Raw genomic sequence first — 15,864 nt, forward strand, 5'->3', positions numbered from 1 at the left:
GCGCCAGGGGTGAAGGCAGCCGCGCCTGCGCAGAACGGATGGGAGGACTGAATCTGGCGCTGAGGGGTCACCGCGGACGGAGGTCCCCTGCGCTGAGGAGAGGCGGCGGGCCGGGAGGTAGGTCCGGGCGCTCGGGGATCGGGGCCGGCCGGGCAGTGCTGGGGCGGGGTCTGGACATCGGTACTTTCTAGGGCCCTGTCCTGTGACTGGCCTCGGAGGCGAGCGGGGCAGGCCGCACAGTCCCACCATCCTGTCGGCGTCCAGCGCGGGGCCCGGGCGGTCCCGCCCTAGCGTTTCTCAGCTCTGGCTGCTGGAGAGCGCAGAGGTTTTCTTTTCTCTTCCGGTCCGTATTTCAAAGCGGTGTGGAAGCTTTGGCTTAAATATCATACTAATTTCCCCCTAATTTTACCTCTTTCACATTTTCCTGGCCTAGTATTTGTAGGATACCCGAAATCTTCTGTGGAATTAAGTGACGTGGAAAGCAGCCATAAGTGATGTCATATGTAATTACATGACCTGCTTTTTTGTAGCAGGCAGGCCCCTTGCGGCAGGCAGAGCACACCTGCACAGTTAGACCATTTTCCCCTTTAAAAATTCCCCAGATTTCTCTGAGCAGCCAGAACTACAAGTAAATAGGAAACTTGCCCTGAGAAGGGGGAAAACCACACATAGGCAAGAAAAGACAAGTTCCTGCAAAGCAATCCCTCCTCTAAGGACTCATCTGCTTCGTAAACCCAGCTTTGTGCTCTTCCTGATTCAAATCATCCAGTCGCTTCCTCCCAGCAACACCACACGCCGTATCAGGAGTACCCTACCCTAAGGAGCCGTCTTGTCTATAAAAACCTCATGTCAGCCCCTATATGGGGCTCAGAGGTGACTTGGCTGACCCCGTGTGCACCGACTAATAAAGCTTGCTTTCTGAAACATCGGAGCCTTAGTCTTGTTCATTTCGGTTGTGCATAGCATTCCTGGAGGCTCGCAGTCTCGTTCCTGGAGGCTCGCAGTCTCGTTCCCGGCTATGGACTCCAGCCCTTTTACCTCCTAACCACCCCGAAGGCTCTTACAGAGTCTTGTCCCTGGTTTCACGCAACATTTCTGGGTGCTCATCTGGGATCAAGAGGCCAGTGATGCTCTCTCCTCCCTTGCCTGTGGCGGAGGCATTGCCCAGACCAGAGACCCGACCAAATCCACTGCCGGCACCAGGGATCTTCTCCGTCATTCGGAGAGTCCTGACCTTCCTGGGCCTGGCACCTGCAGCCCCAGGTACCAGGGAACACTGCCTGTCTGATTGTTAAGCACCCGGGTGCATTAGGAATCAGCCCACTCGTAAATGGGTAGGGGACACCTATGCAAAAATTAACTCAAAGTGGATCAAAGACCTAAATATAAGGATTAGCACCATAAAGCTTCTAGAAGAAAGTGTAGGGAAACTTCAAGACTTAGTAATAGGAGATAGCTTCCTAAACCTTATACCCAAAGTGCAAGCAATAAAAGAAAAAATAGATAAATGGGAACTCCACAAAATCAAATGCTTCTGCACCTCAAAAGACTTTGTCAAAAAAGTGAAGAGGCAGCCAACTCAGTGGGAGAAAATATTTGGAAATCACGTATCAGACAAAGGTTTGATTTCCTGTGTAGACAAAGAAACCATGCAACTCAACAACAAAAGAACAAACAATTAAAAATCATCTGAAGATATGAATAGGCATTATTCTGAAGAGCAAAAACAGATGGCTTAAAAACATGTGAAGAGATGCTCATTTTCGCGGGCTATAAGGGAAATGCAGATCAAGACGACAATGAGATACCATCTCACACCTATGAGAATGGCTGCTATTAAACAGAAAACTATAAATGTTGGAGAGAATATGGAGAAACTGGGACACTTATGCACTGCTGATGGGAACGTACAATGGTGCAACCACTATGGAAGACTGTTTGGCAGTTCCTTAGGAAACTAAATATCAAGCAGCCCTAAGACCCAGCAACTACTTGTTATATACCCAGAAGAGCTGAAAGTAACAACACAGACAGCTGCACACCGATGTTCATAGCACCATTATTCACAATCATCAAAAGATGGAAGCACACCAAATGCCCATCAACACACGAGTGGATCAACAAAATGTGGTAGATAGATAGATAGATAGATAGATAGGTAGATAGAGATATATATGATGGAATATTGCAGCAGTAAGTCAAATTGATGTCCTGAAGCACATGACAAGATGGATGAGCCTTGAGGACACAATGCTGAATGAAATTAGCCAGACACAAAAGGACAGATACTGTATGATTCCACTTTTATGACCAACATAAAGGTATAATCAGAGGCTATAATACAGAATATAGGGGACTTAGAGATACATAGAAGCTAGAGATGGGTGAACCATTAGCTAATATGGTTGAACTCCAATGTAAGGGAATAGATAGGAGTGAAGGTGATTCTCTAGTGGGTCTAGAAGTAATATTACCATATAGAAGACAAGATTGAGAGGGGTTGTATAGACCTATGTGTCCCACTGATTCACACTAGAAATACGAATGAGTTCTTGTAAGAATTACTTCAAAGATATGATTCTTGTACAAAGAGTGTTTAAGTCCAGGGTACAGGGGGATAACTGCTATTGCATGCTATCAGCTGTGTTCAAAAGGAAACCATCGGCAACAGAAGAGTGGCTAAACAAACTGTGGTATATACATATGATGGAATATTATGCAGCTTTAAGACAGGATAAACTTATGAAGCATGTAATAACATGGATGGACCTAGAGAACATTATGCTGAGTGAGTCTAGCCAAAAACTAAAGGACAAATACTGTATGGTCCCACTGATGTGAACCAAGATTCGAGAATAAACTTGGAATATGTCATTGGTAACAGAGTCCAGCAGGAGTTAGAAACAGGGTAAGATAATGGGTAATTGGAGCTGAAGGGATACAGACTGTGCAACAGGACTAGATACAAAAACTCAAAAATGGACAGCACAATAATACCTAATTGTAAAGTAATCATGTTAAAACACTGAATGAAGCTGCATCTGAGCTATAGGTTTTTTTTTTTTTTTTACTATTATTACTTTTATTTCTTTTCTCTATATTAACATTCTATATCTTTTTCTGTTGTGTTGCTAGTTCTTCTAAACCGATGCAAATGTACTAAGAAATGATGATCATGCATCTGTGTGATGATGTTAAGAATTACTGATTGCATATGTAGAATGGTATGATTTCTAAATGTTGGGTTAATTTCTTTTTTTCCGTTAATTAATAAAAAAAAAAAAAAAGGAAACCATCGGCAGTACCACAGCAACAGCAGAGGTAAATAATGAGGTGAGGGACAAGAGTTAAGAGGAGGTTTAGATCTCCTATTTGGCAAGGGTGTGTTTATTGATTTTCTGTCTCTAGGGAGCAATGAAATTATCTAAAATTGAGAATGTTGATGGACTGTGGACTTTGGGCGCTCTACATGATGCCCAATGAATGTAAGTGGCTGAAGGATGCACTGATGGAGAAGTAGAATGGTGAACGATGGTGTACACTTATGAACGAAGGCTCTGCTGCTACAAAAAGGAACAAAGTCATGAGGCATGCAACGATATGAATGAACATGTGGGATATTTGGTGAGATAAAACAAGCTAGAAACAAAAAAAACAACAATGGTATAGTCACCTTTAGAAAATGCTTATAAGAAAACAGGGGCCTAGATTGTAAGCTTTTAAAGAGCAGACACATTAAGTCTGGAGTGGTGGTTATTATATCTGGATTTTGAGAAACTGTTTTAAAAAATATATTACCTTTTGTTTAGAGATAAGAACGAAGCCAAACAGGTTGGGGTTAAAGTAATTCAGAGCATAGGAGTAAGGAAGACAGTGTCTGTATTTTAGATCCACACATACTCTTGGAGACCAATGAAAGATTTATTTGATCTGGAACTGAAATTTTCTGTAGTGCATAATCTAATTCAACCTATCTGTATAGCTCATTTGAACAACTGAAACAGCACAGAGTGAGAAAGAGATTATTGTAATGCCTGGAAACATCCTGGAGTATATTAAGCAGATAATCAAAAAGTATTGGCAAATCCCCTGAAGGAGGGGAGAAAGAATATGGAACTAATAAACCTTACCATAAGGGAATCCCTTGATACTGTGACAAACTTTAGGGACATCCACATCAATAGGCTAAGCCTTCGATCATGAGGCTTACTCTTATGACACTTATAGATAGCGGAGAAGCTTAGACTACATATAGGCATACCTAAGAGTTACTTCTGGAGGGCCTCTGTTGTTGCTCACATTTGCCCTCAGTCTCTCTAAGCCCAACTCTGCAAGTGAAATCATTGCCCTCCCCACTATGTGGGACATGACATCCAGTGGTAAAGGTCTCCCTGACTACATGGGAGATGACTCCCAGGGACGAATCCAGACCTGGCACCATGGGATCAACAATTCCATCCTGACCAAATGGGGGAAAAGAAGTGTAATAAAGTATCAGTGGCAGAGAGAGTTCAAATAGAGTCGAGAGGCTACTCTGGAAGTTGCTCTTAAACAAGCTTCAGGTAGACCTTGCTACCTATCATAACCTGCCTACCCCCAACCAGGACCATTCCAGCCAATCCTAAAGAACACCTGGGACAAGATATAAGATTCCACAAGTGTTCCATGCACTGGAGTAAATTGACAGAAATATACAACCTCCAGATGGGTCCCTGGTCCAGATAAGTCCTGAAACCCAGCCCTGTCTCTCCAGAACATCAGCTAGTTCCATCTCCCTACCCCATATTAGTGACAGACCCTTCCAATATCAAAAATTTAGAATTGCCGTAGCAGAAACAACCCCAAAGAGAGGTATGGAAAGATCAAAGGTGATGGCGGAGTTATACATAGAAGATAAGACTTATACAAATGAGTATGAATGCTGAATCATTAAATTGATATCCCTTTTAGTCTCCAGTATTTCAGGGCAGCTAGAAGTAAAAACCTAAAATTGTGAAATTGTAACCCATGTCAAAGTCTGAAATATGTTCTAGAACTAATTGTGGTGCTGTGCTTGAAAATTTATAGCTTTTTTGTATATATATTATTGTTTACAAAAAAAGAAGGAAAAAATCTATTGTGATGATAAAAAAGTATGTAAGCCCATTAACCTCCTATATTCTGGAGCAGCTAGATGGAAAAATATGAGAGGATCGTATGGTAGCCCATGACAAACTCTGAGATCTATTCTGTAACCACTTTTTGAAGACTATTGCTTTTTTATTTCTTTGTTTTGTATATATGTTATACTATACAATAAAAAAAAGTTGAAAAAGAAAAGCTAAGGGAGCATGAGTGGAAGGGGAGGCTGATCAACCCCCAGAAACTCTCCAAGTACCAATCTCCAGTTGGAAGACCTTGGGAAATGGAAGTCTTCAGGTTCAATTTCGGGGAGGGTGGTGCAGGAGAGGTATCAGGGTGTGTACGTGTGAGTGTATGAGTGAAAGGAATTCCTGGGCCATAGGAGTCGTGCACCAGACTGTGAGTGAGTTCGGATTCTGCGGGTCTGTGGCGATCCTCATACAGTTAACGGTGGGCAACCCTGAAAGGGGGGCTGTCTGGGGGTTTATACCAGACCACCGAAGCCAAGAGTTGTCCAACGTCCCCGCTAGGGGAGTGGCCAGACCAAACAAAGCTATAGTCTGTTCAAAACCCTTTGTTGTTTGTCTGTAAGCTCTCTCCCTAATTGTTGGCCCCACCAGTATGGGAAGGGAAGCCAGTAAGACACCGTTATGGTGCATGATGTCCTACTTTAAGAAGGCTTTTACTGGTGACTGGGGAGTCAGACTGACCCCCGGTCAACTCAGGAAATTCTGCATGCTAGAATGGCCCACCTTTGGGGTAGGTTGGCCGTCTGAAGGAACTTTCAAGTTAGAAAGAGTGAGAGCAGTTTATAGTGTAGTGACAGGGATGCCTGTACACCCAGCCCAATTTCCCTACATTTGCCACCTGACTGGAAGTTGCAAAAAAAGAAGCCAGGGTGGATAAAGGCCTGTCTAGATGGGCAATGCCAAGTGTTTCTCGCCCAGGTGGCAGGAGACTCGCACAAGAGATCGAAAGCCCAGCCCAAAGTCCTGGCTTTGTCTAGCACACCAGATTAGGAAGAAACCCCCCCACCCTATCACACCACAAACACCCACAGTCCTGCCGAGATCCTCCATAGCAAGCCCCAGCTCCCCCAGTAGTCCAGGAACATCGCCCAAAATCCCACCGAGCCTGGCCATTCCTGAGTATCCCAAGCCACAGCAGCTACGGCCCTGGTCGGGTGTGACTGCTCCACTGGCACCACGCCCTTAATGCCTCTGAGAGAAACCTGAGGACCTCCTTGTGTCAATGCTCAGGGAGACATTCAGGACAGGAGAAGAAGCTTCATATATATTCCCTTCACTTCTGCTGACTTACAAAATTGGAAAAATCCTACGCTGTCCTACACTGAGGGGCCCCAGGCAGTGATCAACCTGTCCCAGTCCATCGTCCAAACTCACCAGCCCACCTGGCCTGACTGCAACCAGCTGCTTGTGACTCTCCTCAGCACTGAGGAATGTCAGCACATGGTAGCAGTGGCACGGAAGCACCTGGATGCAGTGCCCCCAATAGTACCCTAAACCAGCCCAATATGCCGTCTGCAGTTTTCCAGGAGACAAACCAGAGTGGGACCCAAACACTGATGCAGTGTTGCAGTCCCTTCAGCGATTCCGTGAAGCCCTGCTCCAGGGCCTCCAGAAAGGGAGCCGGAGAGCCACCAGTAGACCAAGGTCAAGGAAGTTCTGCAGAGGCCAGATGCCCCTGAGCAAATTCCTGAGCAGTTGATGATGCCTTCCACCAATATACACAATTTAACCCTGAGGCCTCAGGGAGCCAGATGCTGATAAACGCCACCTTCGTGCAACAAGCAGCCCCTGGCATTCGACGTAAGCTTCAGAGGCTAGAGGGGTTCACAGGCATGAATACAAACCAGCTAATAGAAGTGGCCAGTAAAATGTAGCCACCAAGATAACCAGGACCAGGTAGAAGCCAAAGAGGGAAAACGGGAATTCAGAGAGAGGGCTCAGATAATTACTGCTGCCTTTGAAAAACAGGTCCACAAGCCCTGATCAAAAGCAACCTGGCAAGCCTGGTCCACTTGGGACGGAACCAGTGTGCTTACTGCAAGGAGGAAGGGCATTGGAAGAATGAGTACCCCAATAAAGCTGTTCTGTTAACAGGCAGAGGAAGGCGGGACACCGGCCCCAGGCCTCTTGCGGACCCCAGTACCGTCGCCCTGGCCGTTGATGAGCTCTCTGACTAGAACAGACCGGATTCCATATTTTTAGGCCCCCAGGAACCCATGGCCGAAGTAAAATTAGGGGCTGAACAGTGGACTTTATGGTGGATACCAGTGGTGGATACCGGTGCTGAACTCTCAGTGATAACCCAGCCCCTGGGAATGCTTGCCCATTCTCTGGCCAGACAATAGATGCAGTGAGTGCCACTGGTATAGTGCGGAAAAAACCATTCCTGAAGGCCAGGGGGTACAGCATTGGGGGTCCGTTGGTGTCACACCATTTTCTGTACATGCCCTGATGCCCGCTGCCGCTATTGGGATGGGACCTCCTCAGGAAACTGCATGCCCGAATTACTTTTGGCCCTGAAGGAGGAAATTAATGGTCCACAAAAGATCCTACTCCTGACCACACCAACTGGTGAAGAGTGGCGGCTGCATGAAAAGTCTGGAGGAGGGGAGATCCGCCCTAGCCTGCCATTCCCAGACATTCCAAGTGTCTGGGCTGAGCACAACCCGCCAGGCCTAGACAAACGCTGCCTCCCAGTGGTAAGTGCCCTGAAGCCCATGGCATGTCCTGTGGCAGTGCGACAGTACCCGATCCCTCAGAAGGCCCTTGAGGGATTCAGGGCCATTTGGCGTGACTGGAATCTGACCAGATTATCCGGCCCTGCAACTGTCCACAGAACACCCTGTTGCTACCCGTAAAAAAAGGTTCAAATGGGATTTTCGCCTGGATCAAGACCTGTGAACTGTCAGTGCAGCCACAGAGACCATTCACTCCGTGGTTCCTAACCCGTATACCCTCCCTAGGCTGGTCCCGGGAAAAGCCATATGGTTCTCATGCTTGGACTTGAAGGACACCTTCTTCTGCATCCAGGTAGCCCCAGTCAGCCAGGAAATCTTCATCTTTGAGTGCGAGAGGCCTTCCATGGGAACCAGAAGATGGTATACTTGGACTCAGTTGCCTCAGGGCTTCAAAAACTCCTCCAATATTTTTGGGCAAGTGCTAGGGAAAGACCTGCAACTTCTCTGTCACCTGGACCAGGCAGGATACCATGTGTCCTGAAAAAAGTCCCAAATCTACCAGTAGCAAGTCAATTATCTGGGTTTCTACCTATGGCAAGGGACCCAAAGCCTGAGACCAGAATGTAAACAGGTGCCATTCCCACACCAACTTCCAGGAAACAGGTCAGAGAATTCCTAGGGGCAACCGGATTCTACAGAGTCTGAATCCTGAACTATGTCCTCCTAGCAAGACCCCTCTATGAAGTCACAAAGTAGGGGCGAGAGAGACCCATTCCAGTGGGGAACTGAACAAGAATACGCTTTCAAGCGTTTAAAACCGCACTCATGGGCAGGACACGGTAGCTCAGCAGGTAGAGTTCTCACCTACCATGCCCGAGACCTGGGTTCGATTCCTGGTGCCTGCCCATGCACAAAAAAAAAAAAAAAAAAAAAATGGTACTCACACAGGCCCCGAGCCTAAGCCTTCAGGAATTAGAAAAGCCTTTCACCCATGAGTGGGAAGGAGCAGCCACTGGGGTTTTAACCCAGACCGTTGGATCAGGGAAAAGGCCTGTAGCCTACCTCTCCAGGTGGGTAGACAGTGTGGCACTAGGGTGGCCTTCCTGTCTGTGAGCTGCTGTTGCTACTGCTCTCCTGGTCCGTAAGCCGGAAAGCTCACATTGGGGCAGAACTGTGTTCATTCCCCATTCATTCACCAGCCTTGGGGAACAGAAGGGACATCTCTGGCTGTCAACCGTGAGACTCACCAAATATCAGACCACCTTGTGTGAAACTCCCAACCTACACCTTGATGTCTACCAAACCCTGAATCCTGCCACCCTGCTGCCTTTCGAATCAGGGCACCCCAAAACACAACTGCATAGAAACTGTAGACGAAATCTACCCCAGCCACCCAAACTTGAAAGACCAACCATTAAAATATCCTGATGTCAAGCTGTTCACTGATAGAAATAAGGGATGGAGTATGCTATGCTGGGTATGTAGTTGTCACCTTAATAAATATACTAGAAGCAGAAGCCTTACCCTCAGGAACGTCAGCCCAAAAGGCCAAGCTCATAGCCCTCATCCTAGATCTACAACTAGTGGCAAGACAAGAAGCCAATATTTATACTGACTCAAAATATACATTTACCACCCTACATGTACATGGAGCACTAAAAAAGACTGATGACAGCAGGAGGAAAGCACGTCATACACAGACCAGAAATCTTTGCCCCGCTAGAAGCAGTCTGGGCCCCTACCACCATAGCTGTCATCCACTGTCGTGACCACCAGAGGGGCAACTCCTTAATGGCAAAAGGCAACCAGAAGGCGGATTCAGCCATCCAGCAGGCAGCGCTGGGGCAATTAATATTTCCCCCAGAAGGAAAACCACTCATTGCTCCTCTCATCTCCCAGCCATTACGATGGTGGAAGAGAACACCAACCTACTCTAGGTCATAGGGCAACTGGCTACGTGTGGAAGGAAAACAATGTCATGAAGGATGGTGGATATTACATGATGAATGCATCATAATTCCCAAAAACTTAGTATGGCCTCTGGTACAGCATATCTACCACCAAACTCACTTTGGAGAAGAAGCCCTTACCGCCAGTCTGAACACTCACCTCTACATACCTAAGCTCCCTTCCTGGGTAAAACTAGTATGCAGAAGGAATACCACCTGCCAAAAGAACAACAACAAGCAACCCAGTGCTAGATGGAGGACTAAATACCCAATTAGTGCGCCTCAGTCCGTTTGAAGATTTACAGGTAGATTTTACAGAACTGCCCTGTGCCCAAGGATATCATTCCCTCCTGGTGTTCACGCTTTCTCAGGTTGGAGAGAAGCATATCCCACCTGCTTGGGAACTACCCAGGAGGTAGCACGAGCCCTTCTACCAGCCTCAAAGCAACAGAAAAGTGGAATGGATGAACCTGACTTTAAAAGGGCAATTAAAGAAAATCTGTCAGAAAACAAAACTGTTTAGAATTAGATCTGCCCCAATAGAAGATAGGTTTTTCCCCCTTTGAACTAGTATATGGGAGGCCACCACCCCGTACCAGAGTCTTACAGAGAAACCTCAGGGAAATTGGGAACTTAAGCCTAACCCAGCACTTGGTTCAGCTGGGACAGGTTTTAAATGAATTAAAGGGAAAGCGTTAGGGACAGTGCCCAAGCCTCTCAGCATCTAGCCCCCATACATGAATTTGAACGAGCGGATCTAATATAGGTAAAAGACTGGAAAAAAGACTCCCTCCAGCCTCACTGGAGAGGCCCTTACATGTCATTTTAGCTGCCCAACAGCTGTTGAAGTTGCCGAAGTCATCCCGTGGGTCCACCACTCTTGGGTCAAGAAAGCTACTGCAGACGGCCCCTGGGAGTGCACCCCTGGATCCTGAGCATCCGATGCACGTCATTCTTTGGAAGTCACCACGGCCTTCTCCGTCACAGCCGGGGTCATCTGACCAGCCTGGTGGCCGAGGCCTGAATAGCCATCGTTACCGTGATGTAGCTCATTGAAAGCAGCTTGTCAGCGCATGACTGAAGCTTGAGAGCGCCAAGCCCTGCTTCACTCATCCCCAGAAGCTTACTGTTTACACACGGCTGAAGCTTGAGGAACTGTGAACTAGTCTAAATACTTCCCTTCTGTCCTTGCTAATCAGGATTCTAACTCTCCTAACTTTCCCAGCTGCATTTCTGGCATCTTCCCTTTATTACATGAATTGTTGACTATTACTTCCAATTGGACTTCTAGCCCTGCTATTCAGTATTGGGCTGGCAGCCATAGCTCCCAAAGAATGGAACTTGCTAGAAAGAATTCTAATTGCTTTAACGTACTTATGCCTGGTAGGATATATCTGTGTCTTGTCCTGCTTGCCCTTTTAAAGTTAATCAGCAGCAATAATCTCCCAGCCTGTAATGACTGTTACAAAGGAACAGGTAGGTCAAAATATTTCTCTGCCCAAACTTACATGCCGGCAGCCTGCTACTACCCCTCTAAAGCTAAACTTTGCTGTTACGGAGGGCACACGTTTTGAACAGGCTACATAAAGTCTGGAGGAGACTGTGCAACTTATGGAAAGTCTGGGCAGACGGCCTGCTGGACTTACTATACGCATGCAGGCTTGAGTGATGGGGGAGGAGTTCAGGATCAGGCCAGAAAACAACAGGTCAAGGACATTAAGAAACAACTTATAGCACTGGCCCAAGGGCCTAAGTATCGGCGAGCAAACCTCCTGGGGCTCAGCCATCTTAGCCAATCTATGAATCCCACACACCAAATAGCACGTGTGCTCAATGCAACCTATGCATTTCTCCATAATGCCAGCCAGCAACTCAGCTCTTGTTGGGTCTGCTTTCCCCTTGCGCAAAACGCTGTTGTGGGCATTCCTTATCAGCCCACCCAAAACCACACGCAGTCACTGGTTGAAAACCAGACCGTACGCGTCGGCCCAGTCACACAAGATGTTCGTTTAATAGTCCCAGGCAACAACTTAACCTGTCTCCAGGGAAACCAGCTGTCAAGAATTGAGTTGCTCAGCACTATACCCAGGCACCTGTGTGTCAGAAACCAGACTCCCCCAGCAGATACAATCCAATGCACTTTCCCTGGGATGTTTTATCTGTGTGGAAGATCCACGTACAAGTGTTTAGAAGCCCACTGGGTAGGAAGTTGTACCCCAGTATACTTAACCCCAGAAGTATCTGTCTACACTGAAACAGAATTTAAACAAGCCTTGAAACCCAAGTGACAAAAAAGTGCCATACTCACTTTGGTCTTAATCGGAGCTGGCATAGCCACTGGAGTAGGAGCAAGGGTAGCAGCGCTAGGTTCCTCCGTAAGTTTCTATTACAAGCTCTCCCAAGAATTAAATGAAGATCTAGAGCAAGCAGCAGATTCCTTGGTTTTCCTCCAGGACCAGTTAAACTCCCTGGCAACTAAGCCTCACAGAATAGGAGGGCTTTAGGCTGACTTACCACAGAAAAGGGAGGAGCATGCATCTTCCCAGAAGAATGTCATTATTTCGTAAACCAATCTGGCATAGCTACTGCAAAAGTCCAGAAACTCAGGGAGTGAATCCACAGCCGGGAAAAGGAACTAAGAACCTGGTGGAATTGGGTTCCAAGAGCCCTGGCTTCCTGGGTCATGCCACTAGCCAACCCTCTCATCACCCTATTATTCCTTAGGTCCCTGTGTGGCCAAAGTCCTCATCAAATTCATTGAAAATGCTGTAACTTGCTGAGCCACAGCAAAAATCCTCATGATGTAAATGTACAGGCTATTAAATTCAGAGTGATGTTAAAACTTCTAAATCAGGGTAAGCATCAAAGAAGGGATATGTAACAAGCAGGCCCCTAGCGGCAGGCAGAGTACCCCTCCTGCACAATTAGGCCATTTTCCCCTTTAAAAATTCCCTAGAAAATAAAAGAAAAACAAAAGAAAAAAAATTCCCCAGATTTCTCTGAGCAGCCAGAACTACGAGTAAATAGGAAACTTGCCCTAAGAACAGGTAAAACCACCCGTAAGCAAGAAAAGACAAGTTCCTGCAAAGGAACCCCTCCCCTAACGGCTCATCTGCTTCTGTAAACCCAGCTTTGCACTTTTCCTGATTCAAATCAGCCAATCGCTTCCTTCCAGCGACCTCTAACGAGCCGTCTTGTCCATAAAAATCTCATGGACAAGGTCCCTGAATGGGGCTCAGACTTTTCAGAGGTGACTGGGCTGACCCGGTATACACTAACTAATAAAGCTTGCTTCCTAGAACTTCGGAGCCTTGGTCCTGGTTCATTCCACTTGTGCAAAGCATTCCTGGTCTCGTTCCTGGCTATGGACTCCAGCCCTGTTACTGCATAACGATCCTGAAGGCTCTTGCAGAGTCTTGTCCCTGGTTTCTTGCAACATTTTCACTTAACATTAGATTATTGAAATTTTATTCTTTAATGCAGTCTTCAGAACATCATTTTGAATTATTTTACTGAGTATGTATCTTATTTTAGTGAGCATGTTTCCAATGGGCCATTCCCATTTTATTGACATTTACGTTGTTTCCAGTTTTCTGCTATTCTAAAGAATATTGTAAATGATGTATTTGTGCATAAAGCTTTTTTTAATTTAAGATTATTTCCTCAGACTATATGTCCCAAAATTGGCTTTGAGGGAATATATATCTCTTAGACATTTTCTTAAAAGTTTCTTAAACACATTTAAATGTTTTTCAGATACCTAATTTTGTTATTCTGTGGTTTCCACATGCCCCGTAATAAGTTCTGAGACTTTTTTTTTCTTTTTTTTTTGTGCATGGGCAGGCACTGGGAATCAAACCCAGATCTCCAGCATGGCAGGCAAGAACTCTGCCTACTGAACCACCACAGCCCGCCCTGAGCCATAGTTTTTGTTATTTCTTTATTGCCTGTCATGATTTTTTTCTAATGTACCCCATGATTAATATTCTTGTAATTAATATGTATTACTTGTGGCAGACACAAAGAAACCAGCTAAGGCCCTTAGGGCTCAACTTTGTGAAGATGCTCGGTCCTAGTGTAGGTGCTTAGTGAATTAGATTTCACATCAGACACCAGCCTCACTATTGAGGGTGTCCCTGAGGCTTAAGTAGAAGCCTCTGCCGTCTTGGTGTTGGTTTTCAGCAAGGTAAGAAGGGACTCCACCTCCCCTCGGCTGTGCCTGGCCTCGTGATGCGGCAGGCACGGTGCTTTCATGCCCTCCTGCCATCCTCGCCCTGCCCTTTGTGCTGAGAATACCCTTTCTCTGTGTGCTGACGTCATCTATCAGAGCCTCGGCCGGGTGAAACAGCATGTCCAGTGAGATCCCACTTCTGTTGAGTTACATGTTTGTATCAACCATATTTCACATATATTTGTACTAGAGAACTTACCCAAGTCTGCCTATATTTAAGTTATTTGGGATATTTCTCTCTCCCCACCTTCCCTCACTAGACTGTGAGCTGCTTTCATCTAGAGTCTTTGAATCCCATAAGGCTCAGTGCTGTTGCACACAGGTAAAACTCAAAAAAAAAACCTTTAGAAAAAAGCTGAAAGAATTTATATGATCCATATAGATAATATAAATGACATATATTTTTATTCTTTTTATATGTTTTTATCATTTACTTCAAGGTATATATCTCCATGAATAACTTAAATGATCCCCCAAATTGGAATATCCGGCCTAATTCCAGGGCTGATGGGAGTGATGGGAGCAGATGGAATTATGCCCTGTTGGTTCCGATGCTGGGATTGGCTGCTTTTCGTAAGTCATGGTTTTCATATCCTTTGCCCTTTCTGGCCTGACCGTTGAAGCATCCTCAGGGAGGCAGCCAGGTGTGCGGGCCCAGAGGTGTGGCGGGTGCAGGTGGACATCTTAGTTTTACTCCATAGAGTGAATGTTGGGCAAATACTTAGCACTGCCGATCCTGGGTTTCCCCATCCGTGGGAGGAGATGGTGAGGATTAAATAAGACAAGAACAGTTAGAAGTGTTTTGTGTGGCATTCACAATTCTGAAGGTGGTTCTTTTCTTTCAGTTGCCCATAGAGACTGTGGGGAAGAATAAAATAGGCGTAAAGGTAAACCAGTTTTGGATGTCTGTTACTGTTTAGGAAATCAGTCTTTGGGAGACTCTCCCTGTGAAACTTCTGCTCAGTCTGACCAGAAATTCTCTTTTGTTTGAATTGACTTTGTACCACTTTTAAGAACTTACCAGCCACATACAAACTTAAAATTATTGCAGCCCTTATCTTATATCTCCCACTACATAATAAATTTCCTGATGTTCACGTGTTGGTTTTATAAATTTTTACATCTTGAGTTTCTTAGTTGGCACTAAACAATGTAAGCAACCAAATAATTGAACCGAAGAAAAGCAAAACCTGCCCCTCCATTTGTAGTGATAGTTTTTATGTAGTGGCTTTTACATGCCAGTATTTCTTAGACCAACAGATTTTACATGGAAGAAGCGGAGGCTGAAGAGTAAGGATTTGTAATGCAGTGCCTCTGCTCTTGGTGAAAGACTGGCAGATCTAAATCAGTCCTAAGGCCATTACCATTTAAAAGCTCACTAGCTCGCAATTTTGCAAAATATTGCTTCACACTTGGAAAGTCTACTTGCTGCCTGTGGCTAGGGTGTTGAACTTCCACCATGGTGACTGAACTGGAAGGCTTAAAATTACACTTAATAATGTAATAACCAATTAGTGTTATGGCTTCCAGAGGCCGTACAATAACTTTCATTTTCCATTTGATTTTCAATCATCTTTAGCTTTTATGACCTTTAATAATAACCTTTAAATTCTTGCCTTCCCTTTGGACTTTTGAAATTATGCTTTCTGCTTCTAAGATTTGTTGAAGAATACTTTATATTTTCTTCTTAGTTGTTCTGCTTACATGATCACAGATAATTTTGTATTCTTACAAGGATTCTCTGAAAGTGTGTTATTAGGTGATTAAGAAGTTGTACCACAGTATATGGTGTTATATCACAGCCTCATAGCATAGTATAGAAGTAAAGGCAGAGAAATGAAAATTTGGTAAAATTA

At 45.3% G+C, this 15,864-nt stretch overlaps 1 protein-coding gene across 1 annotated transcript in view; it reads left to right on the forward strand.

The window, feature by feature from the left end:
- CCDC127 (coiled-coil domain containing 127) overlaps nt 1-15,864 on the forward strand; it is a 26,460-nt gene continuing 10,596 nt past the window's right edge. Inside the window, exons 1-2 of the mRNA XM_077116783.1 lie at nt 1-117; nt 14,449-14,581. Coding sequence (XP_076972898.1) covers nt 14,461-14,581 — 121 coding nt within the window. The 5' untranslated portion in view covers nt 1-117; nt 14,449-14,460. The remainder of the gene's footprint in view (nt 118-14,448; nt 14,582-15,864) is intronic.

The sequence above is a fragment of the Tamandua tetradactyla genome, chromosome 9, assembly GCF_023851605.1.
Source record: "Tamandua tetradactyla isolate mTamTet1 chromosome 9, mTamTet1.pri, whole genome shotgun sequence".
In the NCBI taxonomy this organism is placed as follows: domain Eukaryota; kingdom Metazoa; phylum Chordata; class Mammalia; order Pilosa; family Myrmecophagidae; genus Tamandua; species Tamandua tetradactyla.